This window comes from Neofelis nebulosa, chromosome 13, assembly GCF_028018385.1.
Source record: "Neofelis nebulosa isolate mNeoNeb1 chromosome 13, mNeoNeb1.pri, whole genome shotgun sequence".
Lineage (NCBI taxonomy): Eukaryota > Metazoa > Chordata > Mammalia > Carnivora > Felidae > Neofelis > Neofelis nebulosa.
Genome location: NC_080794.1, coordinates 75,913,787 through 75,931,770, shown reverse-complemented (window position 1 = coordinate 75,931,770; position 17,984 = coordinate 75,913,787). Strand labels below are relative to the sequence as shown.

The 17,984-nt window shown below is 55.6% G+C and overlaps 1 protein-coding gene across 7 annotated transcripts in view; it reads left to right on the top strand.

The window, feature by feature from the left end:
- Positions 1-17,984, top strand: part of AFAP1L2 (actin filament associated protein 1 like 2) — a 99,186-nt gene extending 81,202 nt beyond the window's left edge. For 3 of the 7 annotated variants that reach the window (XM_058697860.1, XM_058697861.1, XM_058697857.1), the window contains 13 exons: positions 23-202; positions 3,271-3,360; positions 4,986-5,070; positions 5,614-5,718; positions 7,930-8,141; positions 9,724-9,869; positions 10,462-10,573; positions 11,210-11,446; positions 11,529-11,703; positions 11,962-12,117; positions 14,413-14,606; positions 14,720-14,842; positions 15,717-17,984. In XM_058697860.1, the coding sequence (XP_058553843.1) occupies positions 23-202; positions 3,271-3,360; positions 4,986-5,070; positions 5,614-5,718; positions 7,930-8,141; positions 9,724-9,869; positions 10,462-10,573; positions 11,210-11,446; positions 11,529-11,703; positions 11,962-12,117; positions 14,413-14,606; positions 14,720-14,842; positions 15,717-15,743 (1,842 nt within the window). In that variant the 3' untranslated portion in view covers positions 15,744-17,984. The remainder of the gene's footprint in view (positions 1-22; positions 203-3,270; positions 3,361-4,985; positions 5,071-5,613; positions 5,719-7,929; positions 8,142-9,723; positions 9,870-10,461; positions 10,574-11,209; positions 11,447-11,528; positions 11,704-11,961; positions 12,118-14,412; positions 14,607-14,719; positions 14,843-15,716) is intronic. The other 4 variants (XM_058697863.1, XM_058697858.1, XM_058697862.1 and 1 more) reach the window with 2 other exon arrangements.

Genomic DNA, 17,984 nt, shown 5'->3' with positions numbered 1-17,984 from the left:
GGGCGTCTCTCTTCCCTTCTAGTGCTACAAATCCTCCAAGGACCACAGCCCGCAGCTGGACGTGAACTTGGTGGGCAGCAGCGTCATCCACAAGGAGAAGCAAGTGCGGAAGAAGGAGCACAAGCTAAAGATCACGCCCATGAATGCCGATGTGATCGTGCTCGGCCTGCAGAGCAGGGACCAAGCAGAGCAGTGGCTCAGGGTGAGGGTGGCACTGGGCTGGGGAGACACGGGCCTGTTCCCCTGCGGGCTCCCCGGGGGCTCCTCAGTTCTGCCTCCCTGACTTTTTCTACAAGGGATGGCCATTGTCAAGGGTAAAGGATCTACAGTCCTTCAAACTCCCAGGGCTTCCGTGTTCCAGGTGGTAGCCATCATTCGGAACGAAGGGATCACGGCACCCTGCTGCCGGGCCTGGAGCTGGGCCCTCGGGGACATTCGTTTGCCTTTTGGCCTCTAGAGAGGCACCAGGAGCCTCCTTATTAAGCAAGAATCAACAGCACAGCCACGTGTAAAGCACTTACCATGGGCCATGTGCTCTTGGCAAACTTAACCCACCTAACCACACTGGGGGGGCGGGGGGTGCTGGGCGATGTTAATACTGCCATTTTACAGGGGTGGTGATTAAGGCTCAGAGGGAGATGACCAGTCGAGGTCACCTGGCCAGTGAGTGGCAGGATTCGGTCTCAAACCTGGTGCTGTGTGACCGCAGCCCTGTATTCTACCATCACAAATGGCCTTGGTCAGTTCTGCCTACAGATACACGGTACAGCTCCTAGTGATGATGAAGCCTGGTTTGCCCCATATGAAAAATAAGCATGACAATTCCAGAAGGTATGAGGTTTGCACCAAGAAGGGGCCCACAGCTGCAGAGGGATCTCCAGACCCAGCAGGACCCCTGGTGAGACCAGAGCCAGAGAGGTCCCTCCTTCCTTCCTTCCTTCCTTCCTTCCCCCCCCTTCCTTCCCTCCTTCCCTTCTTCCCCCCCTTCCAAACTTCCTCCCTCCCTCCCTCCCTCCTTCCTTCCTTCCTTCCTTCCTTCCCTCCTTCCCTCTTCCCTCCCCCCTTCCTTCCCTCCCTCCTTCCTTCCCTCCTTCCCCCTTCCCTTCCCTTCTTCCCCCCTCCTTCCAAACTTCCTTCCTTCCCTCCCTTCCTTCCCCCTTCCTTCACCACTTCCTTCCCTCCTTCCCCTCTCCTTTCTCCCTTCCTTCCTTCCCCTCTTCCCCCTACCTCCCTCCTTATCCCCTTTCCCTCTCCTTCCTTCCCTCCTTCCCTCTTTCCCTCCTTCCCCCCTTACCCCCCTCTTCCCCCTTCCTTCTTTCCCTTCTTCTCCCCTTCCTTCTTTCCTTCCTTCCTTCCTTCCTTTCCTTCCTTCCTTCCTTCCTTCCTTCCTTCCTTCCTTCCTTCCTTCCTTCCCTCCTTCCCCCTTCCTTCCAAACTTCCTTCCCTCCCTCCCTTCATTCCCCTTTCCTTCACTACTTCCTTCCCTCCTTCCCCCCTCCTTTCCCCCTTCCTTCCTTCCCCTCTTCCCCCTGCCTCCCTCCTTACCCTTTCCCTCTCCTTCCTTCCCTCCCTCTTTCCCTCCTTCCCCCCTTACTCACCCCTTCCTCCCACTTCCTTTCCCTTCTTCTCCCCTTCCTTCCTTTCTTCCTTCCATCTTTCCCTCCTTCCCCCCTTCTCCCCTTCCTCCCTCCCTCCCTCCCTTCCTCTTTCCTTCCCTCCCCACCTCCTCTATCACAGCCACACTGATGCATGTCCAGTGTAGGGGCACTCAGCATAGGTGCCTTCTACCCCATCCACACATGTACATACAAATACTTACATGCACACACACTTGCAGATACACACACACACACACACACACATGCTACTCCTGCTCCCAGTGCTGTTCCTCTGACTGCTCACACTCACCTGCTCTTCCTCTGACCCCAGCCTCCCTTCCCAACTCTCATGCCCTCATCTCGAGACCCCTGCCGGTGGTTTCAAAGACAAGAATACTTTCAGAAGGCACAGCCTCTCTGTGGGCCTTCACAGAGGCCCTTCTCCTCCCTGGTCAGGTGAGCACAGAGATGGGCCTGGCTGTAGGGACAGTAGGTGGCGGTGAACGGGAAATGCAGATGTGGGATGAGAACCCCAGAAAAGGAAAGCACAAGGCAGGGCTCCCCCAGAGAAGCCCTCGAGTCTGGACTCCAGGCTTAGCATGCTTCCCCTGCGAAGGGGTCCGCATATCCAGGCCCCAGCTAATGAGGATGGTAATGAACGTGCCTGGCCTGTGCCGAGTCCTTTACCGAGTCCTCACAGCCGCCCGGTGGTGTCGGTGTCGTCCCATCCCACAGACGTGGTGACTGCAGCTTAGGCCCGTGATCACGCAGCTGGCGGGCCGATTCCGGTGCTGCCCTCTTCCCACGGCACCACGTTGCACGTTTGGTCTGCCGTGTGGACCAGCGTCCCGAACTGGAGTCCATGGGAGAGGCGAGAAATGCTGTGTATTCCCCCGTCCCCACTGCCCTTCTTCCTTTTGTTCTTCGGCTTTTCTCATTTTGAACTTGTCTCTATAAACTGCTCTAAGCAGCCACCGAAAAGGGAGGGTCTCTGAATGTACTCTTGCTGAGCCCAGAGGGCTGTTGGTGGCTGCCCGGGGCGCTGACCCTCTGGAAATCCCCCAGGTGGCTCCGGGCTCAGAACAGCGGTTCTGAGAGTGGCCAGAGCCGCCTCTGACCCTGGTTCCCCCAGCCCAGCACCCCCCCTCGCCCCCAGTTAAAAGGCTTCTTCCGGGGGGCGGGGGTGGACTGTGACAGGTGAGTCTGGATGGACAGCCAGTGCCGAACCAAGGCCATTGGCAGGCCTGCTTCCTGAGCAGCGTGGAGGCTCTCTGCAGCAAGCTCCATGGCTCCCGAAAAGCCGGGGGTGGGTGGGGGGGGTGGGCAGTTCTTCATCAGACCCGTGGCTGAACGGCCCATCTTGCCCAAGATGAGGGCAGGAAGGGGGCTGGCAGAGCTGAGGGCTGGCGGCTTGGGGCATCTTTAGGCTTTGCGATAAAGCGGCCACCAGCGGAACGTGGTGGGGGGGGGGGGTCTGCAGGGGAGTGGGCCCACGGAACGGGCGGCCCCCACCGCAGGCTGTCCGGTCACGGGCCAGGTGCCAGGGGTGAGAGGCAGGGTCTCCGTCCCTTGGAAACTGTGCGTCGCCTGTCGCCTCCAGGGGCTCCAGCTGCCGTCTGGCTGTGAGTACCGGCCAGCAGGCGACTCCGCTGACGGCTTTCTCTTCCTTCAGGTCATCCAGGAGGTGAGTGGCCTGCCTGCAGAAGGAGCACCCGAGGGAAATCAGTACACCCCAGACGCCCAGCGCCTGAGCGGCCCGAAAGTAAGCCTCTGTCCTGCCTGGAGGAGAGTGCAGTCCTGTTTCTCCTCCGTGAACGTTACAAGCATGAAACAGACCTTTGCTTTCGCACCTCAGCCCCATGAGTGGGAAACGTACGATGCTGGGATAAGGGCAGTGGTTCCCAGGTTGGCAGGAAAACTGAGGAAGTTGATACAAACCCGAAATGTTTTCTTGCTTGGGCGCAGGAAGCCGATTGGAACAAAGGTCAGCGTGCCCTCCATTCTTAATCAGGGAAATTCGTGGTATGAGGCCCTTGTTTTGCACTTACTTTCAGTAGAGCTTCCGGGCTGGGAGAACCGTCCTGGGTTGATTCCAGCCAGAGGGGCTCTGTTGCTCATTCGCACGGAGCTGTGGGGCCCCAGTTTAAGGGCCAAGTGCTGGCCGAGGGGAGGGCCGTCGCCTGAGGCTTCCCATTCCGTGTCCCCAAGAATCTGCAGGTAGGTGCCCCGGAGCCCGGGTGTGCACAGAGCGGCGTTGCTGGGTCTCACCCTGGGCCCTGCCCCGGCAGGGGAGAGGGCAGAGGGTACGTGGATGGCTCGAGTAGGGAGGAGGCGCTCCGTTCATCGGGAAGGCACCGGCCATTCCTCATGGAGTAACCCGGTCACGTATGTCAGTCCTCGAGCCACCGCCTGAGGCCAGTCCCGTTGGTTGGGAGACCCTCAGCTTGTTACCCAGGGGTCTGGAGGAAGTGGTTCTCTGGGAGAAGCTTGGTTGGAATATTCTGAGTGCTTCACATTCTAACAGCAGCGGCGGCCAGCACACCCTTCTGGAAAGTCTCTAGTCCCCTAGCAGCCCTAGGGCTGTAGATGGGGATGTTATCCCTCTTGAAACACATGTACCGCAGGGCCCAGAGAGGCTTGTAAGTCAAGCACCAGCACTGGATGGAGAGCGTTCCAGCCAGGGTTCAAATCGTGGTCTGAACTTGTGCAGGCAAGCTGGCCCTTCTCTGAAGCCTGATGTGTTAGTGATGTGTTAGTGGCACAGTCCCTTCTTTTTTTTTTTTTTTTTTAGTTTTTTTTGAGAGTGAGAGAGTGAGCAGGGGAAGAGCAGAGAGGGAGAGAGAGAGAGAATTCCCAACAGGCTCCACACTGTCAGCACGGGGCCCGATGTGGGGCTTGAACTCACGAACCACGAGATCATGACCTGAGCCGAAGTCGGACGCTCAACGGACTGAGGCACCCCGGCGCCCCCGCACAGTCAGTTCTTAAAAGCCTTGCTCACGCTCCTGTCTGGATAGTTCCCAGCCTGACAGCAGGCTTCGGCCGGGACGTCAACTCTGATGCCCCAGAGCTGGCCACCTGCCTTTCACGCTGGCTACGGGGCCGCTGTTGCATCAGGCCGAATAGCATTTTGAGAACTTGTAAACTTGAATGTGTGGTGGCCTTGAAGTAGAGGAGGGTCTCTGGGATGGGGCAGCAAAAGGGAAGGTGAAGGCATGTCCCCCAGAAGGCCCAAGGGAAGTGTGGCCAGTGTCCCATCGGTGACCCAGACTCCACAGGAACCTCTAGCCGACACCCAAAAGCTATCTATTGGTTTCCCTTAAACCGCGATCCCTGAGGTAACCGTTCCCAGACAAGATGGCTCACCTGTCTCCCTCTTTTCCACAGCCAGATGTAACGGAGAAGTACGGGTCAGCCCCGGAATATGGGAGCTCCGTAGATGGCCACCCTGAGGTCCCAGAGGCCAAAGATGGTAACAACGCTTGTAGCCCTCAGCCGAGCCCTGGGAGGGGGGATGGGACCCCACGCCGTGAGACGTGGCTGTGTGGCTCAACCCTAACGGGTTGGGACAGCTGCTGCCAACGTGCCTCCAGCTTATAAACTGCCTGGAAATAACACAGCTGACAAATCCGGGAAAAAGAGAGAGACGACCTCGTTGAGGTCACGTTTTATGAATTTGCTGGGGTTGGAATATTCTTGTATGTCTTCTCGTTTGCTAACCCCGGACCCAATCTCTCTGAGCCAAGAGTCCGCGGAGATTCTCGAGGGCTGACATGTTCTGTGAGAGGAGCTGGGGGGGGGCCCCTCATGAATGTGCGATTCTAGGGGCACCTGACTTTGGGCCGTGCATCCTGGTTTGGGGGGGCAGGCGCGCGTGTGAGTGCAAACCCGTGTGTGCCCGAACGCAGGGAGGGGCAGAGGGAGCGGGAACGGGTCTGGTCTTCTTTCTGTCTTTCATCGGGACGCCTCGGTGGGCCGTGTGCCGTGCTGATGGGTTTCTCTCTCATCTTGACAGTCAAGAAGAAATGTTCTACTGGCCTCAAATTGAGCAACCTAATGAATCTGGGCAGGAAGAAGTCTACCTCGCTGGAGCCTCCGGACAGGTCCCTCGAGACATCCAGTAAGAACCGTAGCCGAAGGCCGCTGTCACGGCCCAGGCAGAGATTTTCGGTCTTGCTTTAAACCTTTCTGGGCGATGGCGAACCTGTCGCTCCTGGCTTCTGTTTACCTTTGCTGCAGGCCGTTCCTTATGCCTGACCAGACTCTGTCTTTGCTGCAGTGCTGGGTCCTTTGCAGAAGTGCTGGTAATTGATTGCTGTCTCCCCAGTGCTCTTTTTATTTGATCAGTATTGAAGGAGCGTGGCAAGCAGGGCTAGGGGAAGGGGACCGGGCAGGGGGAGGACACAGCCCTGACGACTCACGGCGCAGGAGTGATGGTGGCTTCGTACCCCTAAGCCACACGCTGTGTCATTGTCATAGCTGTAAGGACCCAGGGAAAGAACCTCTCCCACTCCAAGATCAGGCCCGAGCCCTGAAGGTCGGGCAGGAGCTAAACAGGGTGAGGTGGCATCCTTGGGCACGAGCAAGGATTCTGAGATGGGGACAGTGAGACCCCATTAAGGGAGAGACAGAAGGGTACAGAGGATGTTATGGGTGCTGCTAGGCTCATAGACGTCATCTCTCCTCCCCTCTCAGCCTTGAGGAAACTGAGGCCTTTCCCAGAAAACATCCTGGCCTCTGTCCTGGCTCCCAACCTGGGACTCCTTGCGATCACTCCGGAGCCTGAAGGCCATTATGATCCACCTTTAGGCCTTTTCCTCTTCCTCATGGAACCCATGTCCCAGCGCTGGGCTCCTTTCCTGAGTCCCAGTTGAGTTGTGGTTTTTGAGGCTGGCGGAGTAGACGGGTGGGGCAGGAAATCAGCAGAGGGGCCCTCACCTTTGGAGCCTCTTGTTTCTCTGGCCAGGGCACCGGGTAGTGGCCCAGCTCTGCAGCCCCTGCAGCCTCAGGGGGCACAGTGTTTGGCCCAAAAGCCTGGTCTCACTGAGCCACTGGGAGGTGTGACTGGATTATTGCTGGAAGTCCCTTCAGCAGGGAAGCACGCTCCTGTCCCCTGTGGCTAGGGAAGGGTGCCAGAGCACATAGCTGTTCCCTTCCTCAAGATGTGGCATCTGGGCTCCCTGCTCTCTTGACCCAGAGTTCTCTGTGGTCCAGAGAACTGTGATAGACAAGTGGGGGCACCGCCTGGATGAGCCAGAATTCCTAGGGCTTGGCCTTGGATTCCTCTACTTTGCAGGTGTCCTTGTGGCTATGTCCACGTGGCCTTGAGGGACTCATGATCCCCACTGTATGCCCCGCACTGGGTGGGCCGGAGGGTGGCCAGGCTCCGTGACCTGCCGCGTGGCTTAGTTCAGCCCAGTTAGGGCTCAGAACAGCTTCCAATCCTCTAGAATGGAGGAGGTATCCGCTTTGTAAGCCGGTCCCTCTGGGAAGGTGAGCAGCCCAGAGAGAGGTCCACGGGCTGTGCAGGGGGTCCTGAGGACTGGATTTTACTCATCTCTATAGCCCCGGGGACAAGGCCGTGCTTGGCCCATGGTGTCAGCTCCGTATATGTCCAAGTGGAAGGCAGGGGGAAGGCGTGTCCTCGGGAAGCGGAACCCAATACTTGCAACCATTTGAGAACAATAAAGGATTGCATGACGGATGCACCCCAGCGCCGGCCGCCTCTGCTGGCCCACGGAGAGAGGGGCTCCCTGGTGGGGAGGCCACAGGGCACGCGCCCGGGGCGCTGGAGGTGAAGGTGGCAGACTGCGTGCCCTCGAGAAGCCCAGGGTCCGCTTGGGGAGGCTGACGCGGAAACAGGTTTCACTGCTCTGGGATCCAGGGGTTCTGCAGGCCTCGCAGAGAGTGCAGGACCGGGGCAGGGCCCAGCAAGGCCAGCCGCACTGGGGAGGATGAGAAGGGAGGAGGACCTGGCAGCCGAGGCCCAGTGATGGGAAGGTTGTCCGTCGGGGATGGTGACGGAACTAGGGCTGTGGAGGTCAGCGCGTGACGGCACCTGCAGCGAGGCGGCCCTGGCCGGGGACCCTCCTGCACGTGGCCTGAGTGACCAGAGGCGGTGAGGAGGGCGGCTGCCAGTGGGGGTAGGAGGGTGAGGGGGCCCCGTCCTGTACCCCCGCGCCGCCCGCCTGCTCTAGTCAACGACACGGCTCGCTGCCCTCGGGACAGACCTATTGCGAGGCGCGACAGGTCTTGGAACTGAGGTTCTGGGGGAGCTTCTAGGAGGCCCAGAGGTGGTGGCAGCTACGGACACCCTTGTCCCCTCCGGCAGGCTACCTGAACGTGCTGGTCAACAGCCAGTGGAAGTCCCGCTGGTGCTCCGTCAGGGACAGTCACCTGCACTTCTACCTGGACCGGAACCGGAGCAAGGTGGCCCAGCAGCCCGTCAGCCTGCTGGGCTGTGAGGTGGTCCCAGACCCGAGCCCCGACCACCTCTACTCCTTCCGCATCCTGCACCACGGCGAGGAGCTGGCCAAGCTCGAGGTACCACTGGCCCGCGGGGGTGGGCGATGGGGTGCGGGGCTCCGGGCTGTTTGCTGTGCTCTGCGGACCGTCATCCTGTTCGGAGATGCAGCCTAGCCCTGCGTTATTTTTACTCCCTTGCATTTTACTTCTTTGCGCTTAAAAAAAAAAAAAAAAAAATTGTCTACTCCCTTTCTGACCTCAGAGTGGTTGTGTTATAGGAAAGGGACAATGAGTTACTTCCTGCCCTGAGGGCAGGAGGAGTATTTATAACTCCCTGAGCTGCTTGAAAAACCTTCTGGGGATTCGCAGTGGGTTTGGTTTGTGTATCACCAGATGGGGCCCCGTACATAGAGGGGACGATTGTTAGGGCTTATCTGGGGCAAGAACGAGGTTTGTGATACCTTTTCTCCCACTCCCCACCCTCTGTGTGATGTGCTGTTACATTTACAAAAATAAGAGGTGACCTCATGCCTTGCACTGAGCAGGGGCAGGTCCGAGCCAGACTTCTTAACACGCAAAGAAACATCCCGTGGTTCACCCCTGGTCACCTAGTCCTTTACGCCGGGGTCTTCGTCCAGATTGTGCTCCAATACTGCCCTCTGGTGGCTAAAAGCTCCGCCGGTTGTTTCCCAGGGACAAGCGTGTCTGTATCCACCCGTCTGTCCTGTTGACGGGTATCTACTCAGTACAGTTACATCGTGAACAAGACAGGCTGTCACAGAACTTGGATTCTAGCGTGAGACTGGGGTGTTATTCAACGAATTACCCAGTGGATTACTTACAGTTGCTGGAAAGCCGTGGTGGGGGGTGCTGTGATGTGTGCAGAAGCCTGCATGTGGCGGGGAGGCCGGGGTTGGGAGGCTGGGAGGGAGGGAGGGTTGACCCTCAGAGGTACAACCACTGGCATACAAAGGGAGGCCCTGAACAAAAGCGTTCAGGGGAGGGGGGCGGGCTCGGGTTCGGATTTCGAGATGCCTCCTCCAGCTGCTGGGTCGGGGAAGGACAGAAGGGGAAGGCAAGAAGCAATGTTGGCATTTTAAAAGATACCCAGTGTACATATTTGATTAGAATGCATTGTCCCCTGGGGGGGGGAAAAAAAAAACAGGCTCCAACTTCACCGGCATTTATTTAGTTATTTATTAGAGCCAGCCGACCTGGTATAAAGAAAGGTATTTAAGAGAACCTTTCTGGGAAGACTGTAGTAAAACTGGAAATGAAATGCAAATTTTGTTATGTCTTAGGGATTCAGTCTTGTATGTGTGGATTAGGTTGACAAACCGTTGATAAAATAGAGGTGTCGACCTTAAATGCATATGGTGTTAATCGTTCTCTCTGGGCTCCTTGGCCTTCTAGAAATACACATGTGTGAATCACATCTGATACTCGGGACAAATGTCCACAGCGTCACTGAGGTGGCATTATCCCCAGTGGCAGGAAATGTTATTTGGACTCACAGGGATGAGAGAAGCTAGTGGCAGTGGGGGAGCATGGCCCCAGGCTCTCTCCGGGGCCCTGCCCGGCCAGGCATCGGGGCCGGGAGGGCTGGGCACCGGACGACACACTCCAGCGCTGCTCACGTGCCTCTCGGCCTCCCCCGCAGGCCAAGTCGTCCGAGGAAATGGGCCACTGGCTAGGCCTCCTGCTCTCTGAGTCAGGCTCCAAGACAGACCCGGAGGAATTCACCTACGACTACGTGGATGCCGACAGGGTGTCCTGTATCGTGAGTGCGGCCAAAACCTCTCTGCTGTGAGTATTAAGGGGCCTTCTGCTTCACGCTTTCCCATTCCCAGCCACGCTTCAAGACTGGGGCCCAGACTGGCCTCCGGTGGCCTGTTCCGCCGGGCAGGGCGGCAGCTGAGGACTCCGGGTCAGCCCCGTTCTGTCCAGCAGCAGGAAGCCCCGGGCCCCGGGAGCAGCTGAGAGCTAGGAGCTGAGCCAGGCCTTGGGCCGGGGGCAGCCACGTGCCCTTGGCCTGGATGGACGCTCTCCAGCTCCTCGGGGCAGAGTCGGAGCCTCTCCTGACCGTCCCCTTTCCTTGTTGTGGATTCAGCACTTCGTCCTGGCTCCCCTGCTGGGATAGGCTCGCTCCGCAGTATGCAGGGTTCGTTCTTCTGCTTTCCAGACAAGCAGACTGGGCTCAGGGAGAAGCGGTCCCGGGTCAGGATGCCGAGGTGGCTCTGGCGGGAGCCGGCCCAGCCGCTGCAACGGGATCCGTTTTCCTGGGCACCGAGAGGGGGACGTAGCTGGCCTGGGCTGCTGTCGTAAGTCCTTTGAGATGGGTGGCTTTGGGCCACCCTGCCCTGATCTTCCCCTTGCTGTATCTTGCCGGGTCTTCCAGACTGATGCAGAGGAAGTTCTCAGAGCCAAACACTTACATCGATGGCCTGCCCAGCCAGGACCGCCAGGAGATGCTGTATGACGACGTGGAAGTGTCGGAGCTGACGGCCATGGTAAGGACACAGGCTGGGCTCTCCCCTCCTCCTCCCACCAAACCTCAGTGTCAGAGATCGGCAGGTTGTCCCTAAGACTGGCAGGTTCCCAGTCACCTGCAGTGTGCAGGAACCTAGTGCAATCAGGCCATCTTTTGTGCAGCGTACCTGGCTTGGGGACTGGTCCAGCTAACATAGCTGGTCAACCACGCCGGTCAGCATGAGGGGTGGGACGTGTGGCGTCGGGATCAGGAGCAGCGACACCATTAACCGCTGAGGCCCACACTGATGGTGAATAGTCATAGTGACAGCAGGTTCCAGTTCCTGGGCATTGAACTCTGTGCTGTGCTAAGGGCTTCTGCGGATTCTGTCACTGAATCCTAACCGCCTGGTCAGAGGCACCGCTAGTCCCTTTCTCTACAGAAAGGAGATTCAGGAGCAGTAGGTACTATGTCCTGGGTCTCCCACCTCCTGAACAGCAAATCCAGGGCTCAAACCCTGGCCTTGTAAGTCCAGCTCAGTGGAAACTTCCCCAGGAGGCGGGTCTCTGTGAACTCAGCGCGGGGCAGGGACAGGGACAGGAGGCGGGTCCGGTGCCCCCTCCACAGCCCCGGGGAGCAGAGGCCGTGGTGAAAGCCACCTGTCTCTCCTCTGCAGGTGGAAACGCTTGAAGCCGCCCCTGTGACAGACGCTCTGAGCGAGCCCCCGCCAGACCGAGTATACCTGGACCTCACACCTGTCAAGTCCTTTCTGCACAGCCCCAGCAGTGCGCAGACCCGGGCCCACTCCCCACTGCCATCCCAGCTGGACCCCCCAGCCGAGGCTCTCCCTGCAGACCCGGGCCCTGCCCCAGATGAGCCCCTCGGAGAGCCTCCAGAGAACCCCAAGCTGCAGGTAAGCCTGTCCTCTAGCAGGTGGGCCGGCCTCGCCTTCGCGGCCCCTGGGCCGGCTGAGCCGTGTTCGCCTTCTCCCAAAGCAGGCGCGGCAGGAGAGTCCGGAGTCTGAAGAGCCTTCCGTGAGACTCACGACAGTCAAAATCCAGACTGAACAGCAGAAGATCTCCTTCCCATCGAGCTGCCCCGACACTACGGCCGTCCCCCCAGCGGGGGCCAGCCTGCCTGTGAAGGACAAGCTGAGGGTGACCACTGCAGGTGCCTGTGCTAGATTAGCGTGGAATGTTCTGGAAGTGGCTTGCAGAAGTTAGTCCAGTTCCTTCCCTTTCAGACGAGGAAGGAGAGGTTCAGAGAGGTGAAGGGACTTGCCCAAAGTCACACCGCAAAGAAAGCGTGGGCCCAATTTTCTTGTCTGTCCCTGCCAGGCCGGGTTGTGTCTGAGCCTGCACAGTGGGTTGGGCTGGCCCTTGTGTCCCAGCCTGGCTGACCTGGGGGTTCTCCTCTGTGGGTCTGTAGAGATCAAACTGGGCAAGAATAGGACAGAAGCCGAGGTGAAGCGGTACACAGAGGAGAAGGAGAGGCTCGAGAAGAAGAAGGAAGAAATCCGGGGGCACCTGGCTCAGCTCCGGAAAGAGAAACGGGAGCTGAGAGAGACCCTGTTAAAATGCACAGGTAAGGGGCCTCCCAGGTGGAGGGGTGTGGGCTTCCGGGGGAAGAATCTGGATCCGTGCACCGGGCCTGCGGGCCCGTGAGCCTTCGCCACATCGGTGTTTGGTGCAGGCGGGTGCTCCCCTGCCGGGCCCTTCCCCCATCCTGTCTGAAGTGTTGCTATTCTGTCCAGAGACCCTCCGATCTGCCGTCACCAGGACCAGGAGGTAGTGGAAAAACCCGGTGGGAGGAGGAAATCTCTAAAAACTACATATTTAGGCCGCCATGTTTTGTTTTCACTGAAAGCACATTCGGTCTTGGGGTGCCCAGGTGGATCAGTCAGTTAAGTGACCGGCTGTATGTCATGATCTCACAGTTTTTGAGTTCGAGCCCCGTGTCAGACTCTGTGCTGACAGCTCAGAGCCTGGAGCCTGTTTCGGATTCTGTGTCTCCCTCTCTCTCTGCCCCTCCCCGCTTGTGCTCTGTCTCGCTCTCAGGAATAGCCACTAAAAAAAGTTCCCTCTTGTAATGGAGTGCCAAAGCCTCTGGCCGAGGTGTAGGCCAGCCAACGGGAGTCCCAGGTCACCTTTCCTGTGTTAACCACACCTGCACCGCGGCACCCATCATGTCCAGGCTTGATCTCTTTAGTTCTTTATTGCATTTTTTGAGAGAAAGAGCCGGCGAGCAGGGGAGGGAGACAGAGGATTGGGAAGCAGGCGCTGGGCTGAGCGGGCGGAACCCGACGTGGGGTGTGAACTCAGAAACCGTGAGATCGTCACCTGAGCCGGAGTCAGACGCTTAGCCCCCCAGGCGCCCCCAGACTTCGTTTCCTTACAGTGAACACACACTTAAGACACTTGCCAGGAAATCTCCTTGTAGATGATTTTCTAGATCCTCCTCCCACCAGTCAGCAGCCATTTCCTAGAAACTTGCCTTTTATAGGACCTTTCCGAAGCACTTACGTCATTTTCATAGAGTCCATCTTTGTGCTTATTTGCTATTTAAATTGCAGACTTGCACCAACCAACACAACTGGCCTGAGCAGATCTGGGGACAAACCCAGAGACTCCTGGGAAGCTTAGCATGTGACTGTGCCCCCATGACCCTCCTCCACCAAAGTCATCCACTGTCTTTGTTCTAGAATAGCGTTACTGAGCTACAACTCACAGAGCATACAGTGGACCCATTTACAGTGTACAAGTCAGTGATTTTTAGTATCTGTACAGATCTGTACATTTTTACCACCCACACTCATTAGCAGTCACTCCCTATCTCCCCCCCCAACCCTAGGCAGCCCCTAACCTATCAATTTGCACTACTGGTTTCAAAGGTCCAGTGGTCTTGGCTGCCAGCGCACAGGGGTAAGGAGACAGTAGCTGGCTTTCCTACGGAGCTGGGACGTGCGCTAACAAGCGTGACCAGAGGCGCACTGGCCACAGTCCTTGTAAACCTGGAGAGCAAGCCGGGCTGGGGGTGCAGAACCGGGGATCCCCCGCCCTTTCTCTTCTAGGGGGATTTTCTGGGTAGGAGAAAACTTTTACTGTATTCTGGCAAGTAACCCCTGAAGATCTTAGGCTAGTAAGTCACAGACCTGAAGAAAGTAATTCTCAAAATAGCGATACTGACTGCTAACGAGGACTCCGGTTCCAAAAACATCTTTAACATTTTGTCAGCTTTTTCTCCGTGAATTTTTTCTTAAACAGTGGCCCCTGTGACTGCTTGTCCTCTGACAAGGGCTGACAGGTGGCCGCTTACCCTAGACTTGGAAACAGGGCCAAGTTATTCCAGTGGCTGCTGGCTCAGGACTCTCTATTGAACACACATGGCACCGTCGTTCCCCCTGGCGGTGAGCTCCTAGGCCAGCATTTCTTGGTGCTGCCGCACCAATCTGAGAACTCTAGGGTGACAATAAAACAGGACTGAGAAAGTAGCAGGGCTGAGGACCACCACTCCGTTCGGCTTAGAGAAGCCCTGAGTGCCAGCAGGATTGAGGGGACTGTGTGGGGCAGGTGGGAACAGCACAGGCATCCTCCAAGAGTCAGTAATAAAGCTGCTCTCTCCCTCCCTGGGCAGTGGCTATAACAATAGGGGCCCTCAGTTTTGATACCTGCTAAGAACCTACCAGAAGGGACCTTGGCCTCTGACTTATGCCCTGTTATGAAGGCAGAGCTCTCTGCCCCCCAGAGCTTTCCCCAGCCTCTGCGGAATGCTCACGCAGGCCCCAACCCTGAGTGGTGGAGCCAGAACTGTGGGCCACATCCACCGGGGTTCTGTCTCCACTGGGGTTCTGTCCCCTGAAGCCGGATAAATTCTCTGCAGACAAGGGAGTCCTGGCCAGCCTGGAGCAGAAGCTGAAGGAAATCGACGAGGAGTGCAGGATCGAGGAGAGCAGGCGTGTGGACCTCGAGCTCAACATCGTGGAGGTGAAGGACAACCTGAAGAAGGCGGAGGCCGGGCCTGTGACGCTGGGCACCACTGTGGACACCACCCACCTGGAGAACGTGAGCCCCCGGGTGAGCGGCGGGGTTCCTCTCGGCCGCCTGCACGACCTCCGCGGCTGGGGCTGGGGGAGGCGGGTCACGTGCCCCGCCTTGGCTCAGGCCTCGCTCTCCTCTCGCCACCACAGCCCAAGGCTGCCACCCCCACCCCTGCCCCAGACTGCACCCCGGTCAACTCTGCCACCGCGCTCAAGAACAGGCCTCTTTCGGTCATGGTCACGGGCAAAGGCACGGTCCTCCAGAAAGCGAAGGTAAGCGGCGGTCACGCCCAGCCTCCTGCGGGGCCACCGTGGACGGCAGAACTGTCACTAAGGCGGGGTCCCTCGTCTGCCTAGGGTAGCACGTCCCCGCTTTGGGCGCCAGCTCTGAGCCCTTGGCTCTCACGCAGGGGCTGAGGCTTCCTTGTGCCTTTGGCTCCGTCTTCGGCCCTGAGCAACCAGAAAGGCTCGGGCACTTGGTCCAAACGTTCTTACCGGTCACAGCCTGAGGACCCTTGATCCTGCAACTGTCCACCCGTTGGTTATCCAGTAGATTCCAGGGTGATAGCCTGAGTTCAGAGACAAGCTGTGACGGGCGAGTTTCCAAGTCAGAAAGTCAGTGATTCTTAAAGGCCTTCTGCCACTAAAACCGAAGGGACAGGTGATAGGCTTTGCCTAAAGCCCCCCAGCCAGCTGGTGGCCAAGGGCTTGGTAAGGTGTAAGCAAGGACAGAGTGCCCTTGCTGTGTTTCTCCCTGAGGGCTAAAGTGTTAGCAGTCTCTTCCGCCTACGAAAGAACATGCCCCGAGCTGCCTTTGTTGGTGGCAAACTCAGTTCCTTATTTCTGTCCTGATTACCCGCCAGAGAGATTCGGGGGCACATGCACCGATGACTAACTCCTAAATCCACATGAGCACGTGAGGCTCTGCTCCCTCACTCCCAGCATGCTCCGCTGTGCCACAGTCTCCGAATCTCTTAACGTGTGCCCCAAACTGTGAACAGACAACAATTACCATCTCCAATGCCTCTAAGCTTCAAAAAAAATACTTCTTACCCTCCGTAGCAACCTCCATATACACAGAACAATGTTAACTAACTCTCTTCTTTGGCGGGGGGGCGGGTGGTGGTGCTGGTATTTGCCACCCTAGGAATGGGAGAAGAAAGGAACAAGTTAGGAAACGAGTTTCATCTAAAGACTTTTCCTGCCATCGTGGACCTTGGTGACAATCCTGCTTCATTAAAGTCTTTGTTCAGAAGAAAAAAGGACTATGGTACTACAGGTGGAGAACACTGACTAAGAGGAGGCTCTGTCTTCAGAGCCAAAGGAAATAATATATAACAACAAAAAGAGGGCTTCTCTGGAGACCTAAGTCTACTGAGTGGAAATAATCCATTGTTGTATTCAGGTGTATTCTGTGTTTCTGCTTTGAAGTTTTCACCAACTGCTGTATCGAGCTTTGTAAGTAGCGAAAAGCTTCTGATGGTGAGACTTTGGTGGGAAAGAAATCAAGGTAGCAGGACCCTGACCCACTGGTCGTGTGGCTTTGGTGACCGAGAAGACCTGTACTCTGGACTGTCACCTCTCATCCAAGTGTGTTCTCTCCAACATTAGCAAGTCCTACTCAGTCTTCCGTGGTTTTGAACAGCCTCAATATCACCTGTGTAAAGCCATCCATGACATGCTTTTTGAAAAAACAGGAACAGGGGAGAATATTTGGGACCAAGCTGAGGTGAGGTCCCCACTAAGTTCAGGACTTTTTTTTTTTTTTTTCCAGCCTCAAGCAGGCCTGAATCAATTGCTTTTAAATAAAATGTTAAGTGATGCTGTATTATATAGGGGGAAAAAATGTTTAAAATCCTGTAATTTAGAACAGCGCAAAGTGTCTTTTTGAGATTTGAAAGTATCTTTTTGAGATCGGACTTTTTACGTTACCATAGGAGAAAAGATGACCCAGCGTTTACAGATTCCGTCCTGTGGCCAGGCCATTTTTAAGGGAAAAGTTATTTAAGTTCTGCATAATGTCCAGGCCCCTTCCGTGAAGAAGGTGGCGAATTTTGTTTCGGGGTGACTCTCTCTCCTCTTAAAATTGGCAGTGCTGTTCTTCTGTGTCTTCTCTTCTGATGCGTCTGTTGTTAACAAAGATTGAAACATTTCATCTGTCATTTCTGCCTCGTTTCGGGGGCAGGGTGGGGGGCGGTGATCAATCAGAGTTCTCTAACACTGGTTCCTGAGAACTAAAATTCTTCTGATTTCTACAGTCTTTCTAATCCCAGGGCATTTATTTTCTTTGTGCTATATACGCTTGGTGCCCTTTACCAAGTGATGAGTTCGATTTTTTTTTTTTTTTTTTTAATAAAACGTTAATTGTATTTTGGGTTTTTCCTTGTTATTTCACGGAATTATTTGGGGCAGTACCTGGTGACTTCTGCCTCAAGGGGGCAACGTCTTGGTTATTTACCTACTACACTTGAAAATACGTCCAGTAAAAACTGGTGGCAGTGTGATCCCAGCGTCAGTAAGGCTGAAAAGGATTTTCGCAGTGTAACTGTGTACAGAACGCAAAGGAAACCTGTATGATCGTTTCTGCAGATACATGACCGAAAATCAATACGCCCGGAAGTTAAACACACTCCTAAATCATTCTTGGGGCAAAGAAACGGACCGATACTTGGAAGGTTGCCTAAGGAGCAAAAAGTTCCATGCGTGAATGCGCTTATTTCAAAAAGGACAAAATCTGGCTCGTTGAAATCACTAATAAAAAGACAACATAAAAGGCCCTTAAGTTTCAGGAGTATGTCTTTTCCGTTTTATAAAGTTTTAGCGTAGTTCTGATACCAAAAATCCAACACAAATCACCAAAGAAAAACCAAATCTCATTTTGGGGGACAAAAATGAAAAAAACCCTGAATATTGGCAAGTGAAATTCAACAGTGTTTAAAGAATCATGCAGCATGACCGGGTCATGTTTATCCACGGAAGCAACGGTGGTTCAACGATTAAAACTATACTGATGGGCCATTTATGATATGAACAGATTAAATGTGAAAAAGAACATCATCTCAAAGGAAACAGAAGAGCATACCACAAATCTCAATACTCCTAATAAACACTCTTAGTAATCCAGGAATAGAAAGAAGTATTCCTAACCTGATAAAGTAATCCACAAAAATAACACATCATGATGGGAGATTGTTTCGGGTCCAGAAACAGATACCACTACTCTTTAAAACATTATTCTGGACGTCCCTAGACAATGCAAAACGACATGCCAAAGTACTAGCACAAATATCAAAAGGAAGAAATAAGACTGATTATTTACAAATACCTTTCCAGAAAAGCAAATTAACAACAGGAGTAGAGCGTCTAGCAAGGTGGCTGCAATCAGGATCATTCAGAAAATAAAATTTATGACCTA